Raw genomic sequence first — 18,052 nt, 5'->3', positions numbered from 1 at the left:
ATCCTCCAAAGGCATCTCCTCCTTCTCCCTCATTAAAAATTCCTGAATCTGCATAGCCCCCGCCCACTATGCAGATTTTCAACCGCTTTTTTCCAACTTCTTGAAATTCACCTAGCTTGAAATGTAGTGATTAGTAGTAGTAACGTTGACGGTTACAGCTGGCTCGCGCATCGCAGAAGTGGTTGCCATAGGTTACACATAATGATATGCATAGCATCACCCCGTCCATTAACAGGATTAGCTCCTTAGGTTTGTGACGTCTCAAACCTGCCAATCTGAAAACGTGTTGTTCAGCCTGTCCTTAGTACAATGCAATTTAAAAGCAGACAGGCCCAGCCATGGAGATGACTGCTGATGTTGTCCCTGATATGTCTTGTAGCACATGAAGAACACCACATGGAGATGTTTACAAGGTTAAACACTTGATCTTCACTGGAGGGGGGCTTTAACAAGCTAAGCTAACAAGCCAGGTATGGCTTGGATATCTGCTAATTATAGCTAACATGGCTAAAGTAATAGTAGACTTTTACTCAATGGAAAAACTGGAGCACAGACCTCTTAGACAGTTTGTAATAATAATAATACATTTTGTTTGTATAGTGCTTTAAAAACGTACTCAAAGGCACTTTACATGACACAAAACAATAACACAGACATACAAAGTATATACATTACAGTTATATTTATATATATATATACCCATATATATATATAAATATAAAAGCAGATTTAAATAGGTGCGTTTTTAGTGCAGTTTTAAAAGAGGGGAGTGAGGGAGAGAGTTCCAGAGGGAGGGGGCAGCAATGGAGAACGCTCTGTCCCGCAAGTCCGGTGCTTGGATCGGGTGAGAGGGGTGACGAGGTTGGTGTCGGCAGATCTGAGGTCGTGGGTTGGAGTGTATTGGTGAAGGAGGTCGGTGAGGAGGGAGCGGGCTTGGTTGTGGAGGGCCTCGTAGGTGACGAGAAGGATTTTGCACTGGATTCTTTAATGAACGGGGAGCCAGTTGAGGCTCTGAAGGACTGGGGTGATGTGATCTCTAGTGCGAGAGTGGGTGGGCAGACGGGCAGCTGAGTTTTGGATGTAGTTTGTTACATGAAACGGCACAGAAAGCCATTTTATTTCTTGGAAAACTTGCATTAAAAATTATCCAAAAGGCGCAGACACCACAAACAGGGCTGAGGTGTTCAAGGTCATACGCTCGTAGCAGAGCTGACAGTCTGTCTTATCAATGTAAAAAAGTAACAAACGGTTCCATCTTCTTAGAAATTAAGTGACTATTAAAGCAGCAAATAAATAAAAAGCAGCATCAAATAAAAATACTACCTAAAAAGTCAAACACTGTAATATCTGGTATCCATTTTATAGCCGATTAAAATCACTCAGAAGCTATACAGTACGTCGTGTTACAGGTGTCGTGTTCTTTCTTCCACAGTTAACTTCCCACTGTAACTATTAGGGTGATTGTGACTCTAAGAGAAGTGACAATAGCTTCAAGGAGGTTCTGTTTACCTGACACTTTCACATGAGTGAGTGAGAGGATGAGTTCACACACCTGCCACCCTCCTGCCTGTTGGGGAGGTGGGATCTCCTGTTGCTGTTAACACGCCTCAATCAACACTTACTGTGTACCTGAATGCAGCGTCAGGCCGCCATGCAGGCTTGTGCTCTCATTTCCAGGATACGTTCAGCAGGTTATTTTTGTTTCCACGTGAGGGATGGGCTGCGGGACAAGCAAGGGGCTGCCTGAGGCCTCTATGAAGGGCTACGTCGGAGTGGTGCAGTCGCTCGTGGCGTTCAGCCGAGCTCGTGAAGATGAGCCAAAGAAGCGTACAAGAGGTCCGTGGTTTTCTGGCAGTGTTAGGGATCCTCCACCAGCATCCGACAAACAGCAGCAGACGCTCAGAGATGCAGGACCGCAGGACAGAGTTGCAAAGTATAAGGACAAATTTGACCCTCGGGTGACAGCAAGGTAAAGATTAATCGTAGGATTATCAATTCAAAAACATGTTTCTAAGGGAAAACAGCAAATTAAAACGTCCTTGAGTCCTGTGATACACTGTTAAACTGCATATTTTTGTCATTAAACTATGCTTAAAATATAATTGGTGCCACTTATTAGTCTTTAAAGGCCTTTTTTACTCTGCCAAAGTTAAAAAACAACACGCTGGTGTGATTGTACTTGATGAGTGACCTTCTTTGTCTTTCAAATTCAAGCAACTTTCTAAAAAAACTCGAGATAAATAAGGTGAAACGCTGAATAGCTGAGGCTGCCTGTGAACAAGTGAAATGATCTCATCAGCCAGTTTTGAACGTTTATTCATAACTGGATTATTTGCAGCACAACACAAGGTGAAAAGACTTATTAAGAGCGTTCGCTGCTCTCGTGGGAGCCTTTTTAATGTCACCGGCTTTTTAATTCTACTCAGCCAACAAACGCATTTTCTGCAGCAACAGGAGATATTTATTTTAAGCTATAAGAGTCCCTTCCTCGTATAAAAAATAGGGATAAAAGCTGGTGTCTGTGAGGGACGTGCACACCTCTCTGCATATGAAGGATTGCCATAATCATCGTATATGCATTCGAATCTGCCTGGTCTTTTGGCTGCAGCAGGCTATACAGCATGCAGATGTCCCCCCATACATCACATCTGCAGCTGCAGTGAGAGACACTGACTGCTCTGTAACACTGCATCATGGGATACTTACACAGTAATGACTCATCATTCCCCCTCTGTCCCGTCAGATACGACATCAAGGCTCTGATCGGTCGAGGAAGCTTCAGCCGCGTGGTGCGCGTGGAGCACAGGGCCACTCGCCAGCCCTTCGCTATAAAATTGATGGAGGTGGAGGCCCCAGAGGGCCGTGAGGTGTGCGCCTCGGAGCTGGCGGTGCTGCAGCGAGTGAGTCACGCGAATGTGATCCAGCTGATCGAGGTGTTTCAGTTCCCACAGAGGGTCTACATGGTGCTGGAGCTGGCTACAGGAGGGGAGCTGCTGGAGCGAGTTGTAAGCAGAGGCCACTTCACAGAGAGGGACGCCACGCAGGCTCTGCGCATGGTGCTGGACGGGGTCGGATACCTGCACGACCTGGGAATCACCCACAGGGACCTAAAGCCGGAAAATCTCCTGTACTATCACCCCGGCGCCGACTCCAGACTGCTGGTGACCGACTTCGGTCTGGCTACTTTTGGTGGCACAGGGTCTGAGGGGAGCAAAACAGCTGATCACACCGGAGCAGACAACACTTGGTCCCTCAGAACCACCTGTGGAACCCCCGAGTACATGGCCCCTGAGGTGTTGCTGAGGAAACCGTACACCTGTGCAGTGGACATGTGGGCCCTGGGGGTGATCGCGTACATCGTGCTCAGTGGATCCATGCCGTTTGAGGATGACAGTCGCACACGTCTGTACAGATCCATCGTGAGAGGAAAGTACAGCTTCCACGGAGATGTAAGTTTACTCACTTTAATTATGTACAGTCTTTCTTTGCAGCAAATGGAAGCTCTGGAAGCAAAATACATACATATTAGATGATTCTGTCCCCCACGATTTATATCCTGTGCTGTATATGTAGGTAGGTGGAAGCTAATGGTGAGGCAGTGGTGATGGATGGAGTGTGCAGTACATATATGGGCACGCAGCAGGTCTACATAGAGCTATAACTCAGTTGACAGTTCCCAGGAAGTTAGTGTTTTTTGGGTGCAAGTTTGCTAACTTTGTTTTTTAACTGTGGTTATTGTTTTATAGAAATATTGCAAAGTAAAAATCTCATAACGCACCCACAAGGAATGAAATCAACAGCGACACAAAACGGCAAGAAAAACTGTCAAAAAATAAAATCAGAGGGGGGAAAAGGGCCCTCGTGGTGATTCAAAATGAAATGTTGTGTAATATTCAATCTCATTGTCCTTCCTTGACCTCTTTTTTATTGTTCAGGGCTGTCTATTTATTTTTGAATAGCGCATATTCTGTCCAGAGAACATTCAAAACCGATTTTACAAATGAAAAATGTCCATTACAAATCCACCATCACGCATAAGTAGACAACAGACTTAAAAGATAAAATAAATGAATAAATATTGGGGCAAAGTCTGCTTCTATATATTTTCAGTTTAAGAAACTATGTTTGTTTTGTCTAATCTGAGCCCACGTATTAGCATGTTAGCAAAACAATCAGTCTGGGTCTTAATGTCCTCAAACGAGCATTTACAGCTCTGGTAAAAGAAAAAAGGTTTCTTAAATCAGCATCTCTCTCTCTACATGTCATGGCCAGCTCAATCCAGATCTGAATACTGACCTCTGAACTCTTCCTGAGTTAAACATGAATATTCTGTTGTTTAAACATGAACATGAACTTGTTTTATTCGAGCTCTGAAAAACATCTTTTTGCATCTTTTGGTATCTTCACCAGTTGTCATTTTCTGCAAAGAAAAGACCTCAATGAGAATATTTGATTTGGAAATTAATGTTTAATTTTGTGTCTTTATAACGCAATCAGACAGAATAGGTTTGAAAGCAAAACTGTCGACACTGCAATCCAAAAAAAATTTGATTAAAAATGTTTTAATGCAAATCCAAAAGTTTTGTTTGCAAACCCAAAAAGTTTTGTTTGCAAATCCAAAAGTTTTATTTGGGAATCCAAAAAGTTTTGTTTGCGGTTTAGCTGAATCTCGTGGGCTAAAAGACACGTCTCTATTGGCCAGTCTCGATCAGAGTGACAGCTTGGCAACATCCACTGTTCAATAGAGGCGTGTCTAACATCTTTCAGCCTAGGTCCCGCCCACAAGGTTCAGCAAAATCTTAAACAAGAGTTTTGGATTCGCAAATGAAACTTTTGGATTTGCATTAAAACATTTTTTTTTACTGCAGTGTCGAACGTTTTGCTTTCTAACCTATTCAGTTTGATTGCGTAATAAAGACACAAAATTAACTACAACAAAACTTTATTTTACACAAACACCTATAAATTGAAGAACCAGAGAAAAACATTTTTCTGCAGTGGTCTCTTAATTTTTCCGGAGCTGTATGTATGAAGTGCTTTTATTTTGAAGGGCTGTCCTGACAAAGACTACTAAGTACCTAAAAACTGAGTACAAGCTGATGCTGTAGATCCATACTGTTCAAGTACTGTACAGAACTTGTCCTGCTCCCAGTGCTTCCAGTTACTTCACATAATGCAGACTTGACCTCTGCTTCCAGTGATGCAACTCTGACTCTGTTTCGACAGACTTAACACGAAATTCCCACCGCTGTGCTGTCATGCAGGCAAAATTGAAACTTTTTCCTGTGTGTGACCAGAAGCTCAAGGACACAGTTTGACTAGAAAAGTTTTATTCCTGCTTCCAGCTTTCAAAAAGAATCCATTTTAAGTTACTCCCAACTGCTTTTTCTATTTTGACATTCAGCCTTTTTACCCCCAAAAACACGACCTGGTTTGTTGTGTATCATGTGTGTGCTTTGTGCAATTTTTAAAGTGCCACATGGCTGCTACATCTACTCGCTGCCAAAGAGCAATTCTCACCTTCATCATTTTTATTACAAGCACCACAAATAGCTGCATTATTCCAGCCTCACCTGGTGTATGTAAGAAATAACTCGGAGCATGCAGCGGTGCAGGTGTGTACACACGGTGATGTTATTTTGCCTGCTTTTCATGCCTTCCTGAGCTGCATTGTAAAGCGCATGAATGGATCTGCGAAAGTTTGTTGTTGCATCTCGAGTTCGGCTCTTTGAGAATGCTTCGAAACGGGGGGAAAAAAAGCGTCCCGGCATGTTTTATTTTTTTCATTCCCTCTGTCATACAACTGAAGAAGTATATATTTTTAACAGCCTATTCTGTCAAGCTCGGTGGTGAGTTCGGGCTTGTTCTTTCACGCTGATTACACCCAAGGCTGGATTATTCACTGGGCTTTAAGCCTGGCCCCGATTCTCAGGGATGCAGCCTGACATTTTAGTCTGGCATACGAGAGGCTCCCTTACATAGGCCCTGGACTATTATCCCTGTGTTTACCGCCGCACTGACCACCAACTGAACAATTGTGCAAAAATCCTGGAGGAGTTTATGCAAGGGGCTTATTTCACGTTTTTCATGGTGGCTTTCGACGTGGCTTGTATGTAGGCCACACTGGAGGAGGAAAATCCTTGAGAAGGAAGATGAGAAATCACATTTTATAGGACTGTATGCAGAAGGCTGTTTGAGAGGTGTGAGAGGGGAGGCCATCGCTCGTGTTGGCAAAATGACCAAATGCATCCCATTTTTCACCTGACTTGCCAAACAGCTTACTAATCATTGAAGTCCAGCCTGATACTTGAATGAAATATTTGACTTAATGCAAAACATTTTTTACTTACAAGTTTGCAAAGTGCTTATCATGCTGATTTATGTCCAAGTGTTTTTTATTTTTCTGGCAAGTTTAGTTTTAATTCGCTATTTGCAGGGGCGGATCCAGACTTCTGCTGGGGTGGCCTAACTAGGGCACTGACTTATGCAGGGGTGGCTTTTATTTACCCTTTCTATCTCCACTAATCTACTTTGACTACTAACTTTAAAGTATCTTAAAGATGTTATATTCCTTTAACTACAACATATACATCTTCTAAGCTTAATTCTTTAAGGACTCAAAATGAAGATGTATGTCCAGAGTAACACTTTAAAACACCAACAAAAGGAAATGTGCTGCACTGAAATGCAAAGAAAGCTACCAGCGGCCTGTTGCAACACAGCCCAAATACTTGATATTAACATATAAGTCCCGCCTCTGACAAGGCAAAAAGCCAATCATAGTTTAGGATTTTGGGGTGGCCAATCAGATTTCCCCCCTTGGTTAATTGATGCTGTCAAAAGAATGATTGACAGCTCTGTTCACGAAAATGGCTCCTGCAGCCGATCTGTTCCAGATCAGCCGAGTAGAGGAGGAACGACGAAAGGAGACGTAACTAAAACAATCACTACAGTCATTGAAGTTTACATATCTGTGAACGTCTGCTTCAGACCAACACATGAAGATGTTCTGCTGTAAATACACCAACGTGCGGGATCTTTGCCGGGGGGTTTTTTTCCCGGAAGGTTAAGTGTGTGTTTTGGTTAGCGGAAGTGGCTACGGCGGCTCCACCCGCTGATCTCTGCTGCGCAGCTGTGGCTCCAAATGACGTCACCATCAAAAGATGGGAGCGCCTATCACGGGGGCTACTTTGGCATCAATTTCGTACATTGAGAGCAGATGGAGACCTGTTGTCCATCTATAGTCATTGAGCTAAACCAGTGCCAGTGCCCCAATAGTTTATTTAGAAATAATAATAAAACTACATACTACAGATGGTTGGGTCAGGTGCTCACAATGGGCCTTTTAAATGTTTCTTACTGACCGTACGTACAGCATCTACAGCCCACTGAAGTGCAGTAAAGACATCAATCTGTACCTCCACATGATGACAGTATGAAGACATCAGACATGCCTGAGTCGCGTCCCGCACTTGATGGATCAGCCATCAATCTCATTTCCATGTTGACAAGACACTTATTCTCTGTCACATTCAAGTATCCACCCCCTCTGATAGACTGACAACACACACACGCACGCACACACACACTGCGATAGATAATAATGTTGTAATGTGTGACGAAGGCTCACAAGTATCCACCAAATGTGGACCTCTGCCATCACGAGGGTCCTTCACGTCACTCACAAGTGCTCTTCGCTTCGGGACGAGAGCAGCTTCAGCAGCCTGAGCAATTCCCTCCACGTATTAAACTCCACTTGAAGAGTTTTATTTGAAATGAGCTGTCCGCCGACTGAACGGAGTGACAGGAAGACCAGCAGAATGAGCGTGATGGCTTTCATAGCGATGGGGAGGAGAGAGGAGGCTGACTCGACTGTGTTCTCCGGGATTTAGCAAAATAACAAAATCGTATTTACTGCCCTTTTACGGCAGCTAGGTCAGTGGCCAAAATATTACACTCTAGGTAACCTTATGGTGTCGTTTCTAGACGTTGTCATCTAGCTTATTGGTGTGATATGGAGTTGAGGTCAGGTGACGTGCGATAGACGGCTTGGGTTGGAGGTTGGGTGCGGTGGATCAGTCAGACAAACACCAGGGTTTCATCCAGGACATTGAGTTTCCATCCCTGTTGATTTATTCTGACTTCTGTGAGCAGTTTTAAGTGGTTGTAAAACAGTCTGGATTTAATAGTGATGCCTCTATATGACTTTAAAAAAAGCAAATGAGTCTATCAGCAAGAACAGTGATCTATTTAGATCTTCTGACTGACTGTCAGTACAGTAACCGCCTCAGATATAAACCTTGCAAAGTGATTGACAGCAGACAGATCAAAAGTTTTGAGACGTTTGTAAGTCAGTTTAAAGAAGGAGAGAGAAATCTATGATAAAGATAAGTCATAGCACTTTGTTGCCAAAGTGAACACACAATTAAAGTTGCTCAGTGGCTTTAAGCTGGTGATACACGTATCAACGTCAGTGTTCAGTGTTGACTGTACACTTTTTTTATTGAAAGAGGTCAACCCTTTTCCTCTAAAAACACATTTGAGATCATTTATTGCCGTGAAATTTGTCAGTGAGCAGATCTGCATCAGATCGTTTGAGCTGGCTTAAACTGCGGTCGTACTAGGAGTTGCTATGGTAACACCGTAGTTGTGATTAGAACAGATGAGTACAGAGAGCCTCGTTGCCCTGTGTCTCGTCATGTTGCTTGTTAATGTTTACATTGTCTGTTAATGTTGGTATCACCACCTTTAGGTTACGAATCGTCTGTTAGTTATGTAAGATTTGTACGTAACTAGCATACATACGTTAGTATACAATATGCTTGTTCTGTCCTATGTAGAACAAGGTCATTTTGGAGGAACTGTGGAGTTAAGTTGCTGCCCCCTCCTGGTCATTTTTAAGTACTAGCTTTGAGGAGAGGCTTTCACTCCTGACAGGCTGCTTCTGCTTCTCCTGCTGCATTTTGAGTTCTCCATTGTGGCCTTGGACACTATTTGTCCGTAAGTAGTATGGTTTTGATTTCTTTGATGTAAATAACATTCTTTGAGTTGGTTATTGTGAACATAGTCATTTAGTAGCAGGCAGAGCTGTAAGCTAGCAGCGTGACTCAGCATTTTTGGTTCTGAAGATTTGTGTCCTTACATTGTGCCTTACTGTTTGTAATCTTTACTTTTATTAATTAAGTATGGAATTAGTGTTTTGTAGCAGTTTTATAGTGCGAATTATTCATAAAGTTACGCCTTGTGCTTTTTGGAGGACTCACAGCTGTTCGCTAACTGTCTCACTTTGAATACCAGCAACTCAAACCCAAGGACAGTATGATGCAGTATAAAGTTACTGATTGTTGCACGTCTGAAAGTCATAAAATGTGAAATGTTTGTCAGGAAGCTTTACTTTGAAAATCTAACCACATGTTGCTTACTTTTTTATGGCTAACTTGAGTGCTTTATTTTGAAAGTCTAACCGGATGTGGCATATCTATGATCGTTAACGTGACCTTAGAGCTCTGCAGATGCCAAACTGACGTTAGCGTTGTACCTAGCTTGTCACAGTTTGAAGCTCTGGGCCCACACACCAAGCAGCTGTATCTGCAGCATCAGGTGCGAGAGCGTGTTGGTATTAACAGGAAACTCATTAGATTGTCTAAGCAAAGTGAAAGTTTTGGAAATATTCAACTTTGTAAAATCTTTGGCTTGTTTACTTTTTCACCCAAGATGCGACCTGACGATGTAATAAGATGTCAAAACAATCTGCCTTCTCTCACAGCTGAGCTTTTGACTTGCCGAGTAGGAGTAGGACAAGCAGGTGTTTCTGATGACAATGTTCCAAGAAAAGTGTGACAGTAAAACATTGTGCATAATACCGGGACCCTAAAGATAATCATTAATCATCTTTAACATTTATTTGCTGACTTCAACCCACTTTCCAAACTTTGATGCCTAAATGTTGACGTTAAAATCCACAAAAACAGGGTGCCGGTTTAGCTCAACGGTGAAGGCGTGTGCCCCAAGCATAGAGGCACATTCCATGACGCAGCAGCCCTGGGTTCAACCCTCTTCTGCATGTCATCCCCACTTTCTCTCCCCACATTTCCGACTCTATCCACTGTCCAATCAAACAGAGTCGCAAGCCAAAAAATAATCTTTAAAAAAGAAAACAAAAAAAGCAAGAACCAAGACGATGTGACCACATGTGAAACTGAGCGCCAACAGAGGCTTGAAAACGAGTCTAAGGCCATGTCCACACGGAGACGGGTTTGGGAGTAAATGCCAAAGTTTTTTGTCGTATGGTCGTTTCGTCCACACGGAACCGGCGTTTCAGGAGCCCGTATAAGCTATTTTTTGAAACCGCCTCCCAGAGTGGATAAATCCCTAAACGCCACCCTGGCGTTTCCGTGTGTACAGCCTATACGGATCTTTATACGAATACGAATCGCGCCACCTCTGTAAGTCGCGCATGCGCTAACCTCACCACCACTACCGTCTTCTGCTTGTGTTTCTTCTTTGTTGTTACACTTATACGCATGCTCTATTTCTTCCTCTCCAGTTTGTTGTATTTGTGTGGCTGCGTTACAGCGCCACCCACAGGCCGGTTGTATATATTAGAGCATTTCAGCGGTTTTGTGGGGACGCAAACATTCTCTGAGACGGCGCCGTGTTTACGGAAAACTTTTTCAAAACGAAGTCTGCTCCGGCTCCGTGTGGACATGGCCTAAGACTAAAGCTATAGAAGATCAATGGCCTCCAGGGCCTGTATGCAGGTATGTGAAGTGGTAAGTGTGCATGCAGGACAGGCCAAACAGTCCAGCTCATTCGCTCTGCTCAGGAATGAGTCATATAAATAATGATTATATGAATAATTACCACATCTGCACATGAATAGAGAAGAAAACATAACAGAAAGCGTCTCTAAAGGGCGTGTTGAACTCCTCCTTTTTAATCACAGGTTGTTTTGATCCGTCAATAATTAGTTGAACTCTTTCTGTTTTTGTAAACACTTATTGAACACTTCTTTCTCTTCAAAATGAAAAAATCCTTTATTTATTTTCTCTTCAGAATTATTCAAATAGAAGGGAAAGCAGGTATGCCCTTGGAGTGTCACACCTTTAACCTTCATCCTTCAAACACATTCAAGGACTGCTAACCGAGGGCACAGGAATTACACAAAAAAACGAGCAAAATGTTCATTTATTTACTCATAAAACATTCGTAGTTATGTTAGTGTCGTCTAAAAAATAAAACAGATTATTCTTATTTTAGGAAGGTTACAGTTCATTAGAATATTATTTAAAAGACATCTAGAAGTGTGTGTGTGCTGCATCTCAAAGCCCCATAATGTGTCCTATACGTAGGGGTATATGACACTTTATGGAAGCCCCGAGAGGGGCTTCCATAAAGTGTCATATGCCCCTATGTATTCCTTTACGTAATACATCAGTTTGTCATCAGAAACCATACAGCCGTGTAAAGAATCAGAACGACCTCTTTCATTATTCATAGTTTTTCCAGATGTTTTGAAGGTTTCTCTTCTTCACTTTTATGTAAATCAGTTCTCAGGGGCTGCAATTACAAAAATCCCTCCAAAGGCATCAGGTATACTTTCCCTGTTTATTAAAGCAGAATACTAACATGCAGTAAATCTGTGAGTGAGTGTGGGTGGGCTGGGGGTTTCAGACGGAGGTGAGAAAAATGCAAACGGCTCCCGGCACCTGCCCACGAAGCAGGTCCCTCTGTCTGCCCAGCGTCCCCCCTCCCCCTTTTCCATTCTGCACTACACATACACATGCATGCATACATTCCCCTCAAACACCCCCTAGCCTGGAGACCTGTAGGGCAGAGTCACACTGATGCGTTTACTCAACAGTGGAGGGAGGGAGGGGGGAGACGAGGATGGATGTCAGGAAAGAAGGGCAGAGGGAGAGCGGGTGCAGCCTTGGGGGCTTTTCGCACCTTATCACTCAATCCGTTAGCCGAACGTAGCACGGAGCGTTCCCCTCGCACGGAATCAGGGCATCTCATCTGATGTGTGTAAGTGGATTTCTCTGTGTGCGTGCGTGCATGTGTGTAATGTCACAGCAGCTCTGTGTATGTAAAGCACAAATCCTTGCAGGCCAGACTGCATGGTAACCTCCTCTGCATTCTGCCGCCGCCACCGCTGCTGCTTCTGCTGTGTTATTGAAGACACACTTCCCTGACCCAACCCAAACATCTGCATCTCTCAGCAGCAAGGCAGCGTGGGTAACGGCTGTCCCAGTCTGCCCCCTAGTGAGCAACACGAGAACAGAAGCCTCCACTTCTCCACAGTGTATTGTACATGACAGCCCAATCTCCTCTTGCATCCGGGTATTGATATTTTGATTAGAGCGGTTTAGCCGGCACTCTCACCTGAATTAGCAGCAGGCTAACCCGTCCCACGTTTTGGACTCATTATGATGCGGCATATTTAAAAACTTGGCTTTGTTGCAGGGGAAGAACACTGCCAGCCGAATCAGATTTGAGTAAATTGTGAGGCAGGGGGAGACTCTCATGCGGAGTAGTTCATTACTCAAAAGTGCATTATCTTGGTGATCACATTAGCGTAATCCAACCTTCTAGCATTTTCTTCATTTGTTGCAATTACAGCTCTGTCAGGTGAAGATGTAGCGCGCCACGAACACACTCAGCAGAGCTTCTCATTCACTCTAACAAGATGTTGCTCAATAAGTCAAGCCCTGTAGGTTTCTCCACTGCTTATGCCATATCTGCACTCCACTTGTCTCCCCCTCCCCCTTTCCCTTCTTTTCGCCTGGCTCCACAGTGATGTATAACACCGGCTCTCGCCCCCGTCCTCCAAACACAATAAAGCCTTTGTGTTTTCTGACGTGAAAAATGTTGGGAATAAGGGGGAGAGATAAAGTTCCTGCAGGTGGCTCCGTTCCAGGAAAACAACACGTCTCTTCTTCTTTAGGTGTTGATAGCAGCACGGAGGCAAACTTTTGTTACCTCTTCAGAGATATTTTCCTGCATCATTCACAGCCAGCAGCAACAGCGGGGAAACTGTTGTTAGGGAAGCTATGTGGGGGCTGGATTATTTCTACCAGGTGCCTTTTTTTGATTTCTGACCCAACAAAAACTATAAATTAGCATTACTTCTGTTAAATATGATTTAATTACACTGCTCTAAAATTTAAATGAATTTTACTCTATGTATAAAGCCACCTCTATGAATACTGCACATTCAAGACTGAGCAATTCAAATGCATACAAAAAGTATAACAACATCAACGTATAATTAAAATCCAAACACCAACACCAAAAGCATCTGTGGAGTCACAACACACAAAACAAACAGGATGGTGGAAAGCAGATTCATCTAGCGTTAGCACTGATTCAGCAATGCACAGCTCTTGCTCAGTGACTGTATATAAAGATGGACGACGCATCTCCGTCTATTTTAATGTACAAAACTGCCCCCGTGACATCTTGCGCTGCTGACGTCATTTGGAGCCGGAGCTACGCAGTAGAGATTGGCGGGTGGAGCCGCCGTGGTCACTTCTGCTAACCAAGGGTAGACAGTAGCTCAGTGTGTAGGGACTTGGCCTTGGAACCGGAGGGTGGCCGGTACAAGTCCCGGCATGGACTGGAACCACATCGGGAAGTTTGGAATTGGGCTGGTAGCTGGAGAAGTGCCAACTCCTTTCCTAGGCTCCATCTAGGTGTCCTTAAGCAAGGCACTGAATCCCCCACCACTCGACGCGCATGCCCATGTGCAGCCCCCTCACTCTAACATCTCTCCATTAGTGCACGTCCATGGAGTTCTGTTTGTGCTTGTGTGTATTTCAGGCCTATGTGAAAAATTTGAATTTCCACGCTTCTTCTTCTTCAAAACACACAATTTACCGGAAAAAAAACTCTGAAAGATCCTGCACGCCGGCGTATTTAACAGCAGAACAGCTTCTTTGTGATGGTCTGAAGCAGACGTTCACAGATATGATATGATATGATACGTCTCCTCTCACAGTTCGTCTTCTACTCTGCTAATCCGGAACAGATCGGCTGCAGGAGCCGTATTTGTTAACAGAGCTGTCAATCATCCTTTTTACAGCATCAAATAACACTTGGACGTAAATCAGCATGATAAGAACTAACTATAATGACAGAAACCATGTGTGAGAAAAATGTATTTGACATGTATTTTGATTTTATAGTTTGACTCATGTCCCATCTGTTAACAAGGAGGAGGCGGGCTTTATGACCTATACTGCAGCCAGTCAGCAGGGGGCGACAGAGAGGGTTTGGCTTCACTTTAGGGAGCTGTCAGGTCGTCCATCTTTTAGTCTATGGTCCTACTAGCTAACGTTAGCCTGAGGCACACAGCACATGACAGAATTAGCCTACTCTTAGCTTATAATGCTAACTACAGTATTAATGTTCAGGCAGTCGTCTATTCCCCCTCATCCTCCTCGTTATCTTCTGTGTTTAGCATCACAATAACCTCCAATATGTGAGCAGTTGTATTTCTTTATACTCTATGTATTTATTATAATATTTCCATCACAAAATTCTAGGGGAGTTGGGGCTAAGAGTTTTTTAGCAGGAGCTCAAGACCCTGTTAACCCCTTCCTCCTGCCGCCGTTACAAACTTCCGATCAAGTACAAGAGGCATTTGCAAGACGCGGCTGCTATCACATGTGTTTTTGGTGGCACAGCAATACGACGCCTCCCTGCACAGAGAGGAAAACCAGGCTTGTTAGCTGTGGGAGCTCAATCAAACACTTCCTCTCCTTCTGAGGGAAAGTGTCACTCTGTCTGCTTCTCAGGTGTGAAATAACAACACAAAGAGAAGAAAGTTAGAGCGCGAAGCATTTCTATGACTTGTTCAGCTGGGCAGCTCTGCACACACACACACACACACACACTTCTCTCCAGTCAGTGCACTGTGAGAATAAGCGAGTCCCTGCTTCTTTGAATTCCTCTCACCGGCAACAGTCTCGCGATTGTCAATTTCATGCTTGATTAATTGTCATTACTCGGCGAGAGACAAAAAAAGGGGGGGAGAGAAATGCATTTCAGGATTAAAATGGAGAGCGAGACCTCCCTAAAGAGCCAGATTTAGTCTGTGCGAGGTTGAGCGAAAAATGAGAGAATTTTTTTTGCACACATGGATGTACTTGGCTTTTATTCTCTTCAGCCAGACACAGTAGATAATATTGGAGCTAATTGGTGGGCGACTGTGGAGATAATGTTTGCTTTTTAAAGCGTCTGGAAAATTGGCCTGAATAAGTTAAAATGTATATTTGGTATCAAAGTTGAGAGTCGAGAGGAATAAAAATAAACCTCCATAACTACTATAAACTTGGGAAAAAACTGCTAATTTTCCCTTCAAGACCATTTCACAGTGGAGGCGTGGTCTATCACATTGTGACTGACCTTCACCTGGCTCCGCCCACAGTAATGGCAAATGGGACATTTAAGCTGTGTCTCAATCCAGGGGCTGCATCCTTCGAAGGGCGTATTTGAAGGCCGATTGCGTCACAGCGCCGTGTCGAAGGCTGTCTCATTTCGCAGGGCTCCTTCAGATGCGGCCGACAAATGCGTCCTACATCAGGTGCATCCTTCCCGGCCCAACGTATCCCAAGATTCATTGTGCACCAATTCAAACTAGATGGCGGTCTCTTACGAGGAATACACTTTTAAATTGTAAAAAGAATAGCTAGCGATACACATAGGAAAACAAAAGGGCCTTTGAAACAAATTCTCTTTAAAATAATAAAGGTTAAGTTATGTGACATTAGTTATGCTAGCTAGTTAGCCCGCTGACTACCTGTTGCTAGGCGACAGGAGCGGCGTTTGGTGACACAAGGGTAAGGGCGGGAACAGCTGAGTGACGCAAACAGGAAATCCTCCGTAGACCAGACCGTCTCATTTCAGTTCGGCTCTAGCGGTCTACGCAGGCTCTGAATGGCAGTGTGTTCGTAGACTTTCTATGAAGGCTGCAGGCAGCCCGTGAATTGGGACACAGCTTTAGAGTACTTCAGCCCTTAACAGTATATTTTATTTATCTGAGTCAGATTCAGAAGAGGAAGCAGAAGGAATCTGAAAATATTCATTTCAACTGGTCTCTGAACAGTGAGCTACAAAATGTTTTGCTATCCCTGTCATAGTTAGCAGTTAGCTTACAAAAACGCTAGCTGAGATGCTCATATTTGTTTTCAAGCTCTGTTGTGTTAGCAAGTGTTTTATTAATATGGCCACCAATGCAAACCCAACACACTTAATGCCCAAAATAGATCATCAAGCGCCTGCACTACACTCCTGCAAACAAACATAGAGAACTCACATCAACACTCGACACCCACGGTCACAGACAATGCTGGCGCTGCGTGTAAACAGCCAATTTTACTGTCATGTGACTTTTCCAATTATTTGATCGAGGAATTAATTACATACGTAATTACGGAAAGTTTACATACACTTATAAATAAGCATTACTAGGTCAAAACCTAGTTTGTGGCTGACTGCATCAGGTCAGTGTACGCTTTTGTGGGCAATGTGTTACAAGGACTGTCCTTATGAGGCTGATGACAACGTGTTCGTAGGTGAGGACAGCGGACGAGCAGCGGGGGAGCAGCCCCGCCTACTCCCCGAACAAAGTATCCAGAGCCGTATAGACAGACCTCGGCGGTCAGCCAAGTAGTAGTATTTCCAAATTGGATCATTTCAGATACTCTTTAGATGCTAACCTTTTGTGCATAACACCCTTACTTACATAGTTAGAAGGCTATTTAAGATTTGGGGTTCCAGAGGCCTTAAAGACGCAAATATGGGATAAAAATGATTCACAAAATAGTCTTTGAATTGCGTGTATCACCACCTGACTTTATTTACTGAACATAGGAAATACACAAATAAAGGCTATTGTCCTGTGTCTCAATCTGTATAACAAGTTGTCGTCTGCCGTCTTTCTAATCTGATGCCAAATCAATCTCACATGGCGCCTGCGTCACTGATATTTTATTTGAATAAGACATAAGCAAAAAGGTCATCAATTTCCTGAGGCAGGTCTCTGCAATGTTGTCTCCATGACAAAGAACAAAAGCTGTCGTGAATAATTTAACGATTCTGAATCATGGTAATAGTTCGGATGTCTCCTCTCCCCCCCTGAGAATATGGCGTGGCACATTTCATAGCATCATTGAATGTCAGCTCAGGTCATGACAAGGGGAGCGATTTGCTGTTTGAATTAACAAAGAGCAAAAGATTTCTGTGAGGCTCATCTGTAGCGCCTTTATTGTGCAGCTAAACGCAGGCTAAGAATAAACATGCACCCAAATCCCACGCATACGGCAGGGCCGTCCTACCTCCCAGGCTTCGTATTCTCTCAGCCCAGACTTGCTTCTTCCCTTTGCCCAGTGACATTTAGCTTTCCTTTGAGTTTAGTTCTGCTTGTTAGGTCTGTAGAGCGCAGGGATCATAGTTTTATTGCTTTGTTAGAATGAAATCTTGTATCCCGCTTTGAAGAGGCTTTGAATCTGTGCAGGCGCCTCGTCTAGAGACCCCGCTGGTGCTTTTTAAGAGGACTGCGGGTTCCAGAGTGTCTGTGTGTGTAGGCTGGATTGACTTCTTCTGGGCTGACTGTTTTTATATTCACTCTGATTCCACTCTCTCTTCTCTACTTCCTCTATTCCACAGCCTTGGCCCTCAGTATCCAACCTAGCCAAGGACTTTATCCAGCGCCTGCTGCCGGTCGACCCCGCCACCCGTTTGACGGCAGACCAAGCCATCCGTCACCCCTGGGTGGCCACCATGGCAGCCAGCTCCTCCATGAGGAACCTACATCGATCTATTTCCCGGAACCTGAGGCAGCGGACGTCCCGCAGCTCCTCCCGGTGCCCCAGCAGCAGGGCAAGCTCCGGCGATTCCAACAAGCTCGCGTAACACGAGAAAAACAAAAAGCTTCATCCAGGCAGGGCATCTGGACTGACTCAGCCGCAGAGAGCCGTGCAGTATCCAGCCAGAGGGCTCCTCGAGCATCATCGCCATCCAGCTGAAGCATCAGAGTCATGAGAGCGCT

At 44.0% G+C, this 18,052-nt stretch overlaps 1 protein-coding gene across 1 annotated transcript; it reads left to right on the top strand.

The window, feature by feature from the left end:
• The first annotated feature begins 1,715 nt into the window (after positions 1-1,715).
• Positions 1,716-17,916, top strand: LOC138595697 (serine/threonine-protein kinase H1-like). The gene is made up of 3 exons (XM_069667065.1): positions 1,716-1,969; positions 2,744-3,449; positions 17,671-17,916. Exons 1-3 carry the CDS (start codon positions 1,716-1,718, stop codon positions 17,914-17,916), a joined length of 1,206 nt encoding a protein of 401 aa, XP_069523166.1.
• The last annotated feature ends 136 nt before the right edge of the window (positions 17,917-18,052 follow it).

The sequence above is a fragment of the Semicossyphus pulcher genome, unplaced genomic scaffold, assembly GCF_022749685.1.
Source record: "Semicossyphus pulcher isolate SPU_LCO1_2020_fin unplaced genomic scaffold, fSemPul1.0.p SCAF_18, whole genome shotgun sequence".
In the NCBI taxonomy this organism is placed as follows: Eukaryota; Metazoa; Chordata; class Actinopteri; order Labriformes; family Labridae; genus Semicossyphus; species Semicossyphus pulcher.
Note: the sequence above shows the minus strand (reverse complement) of the source record. Positions and strands in the feature narration are given on the sequence as shown.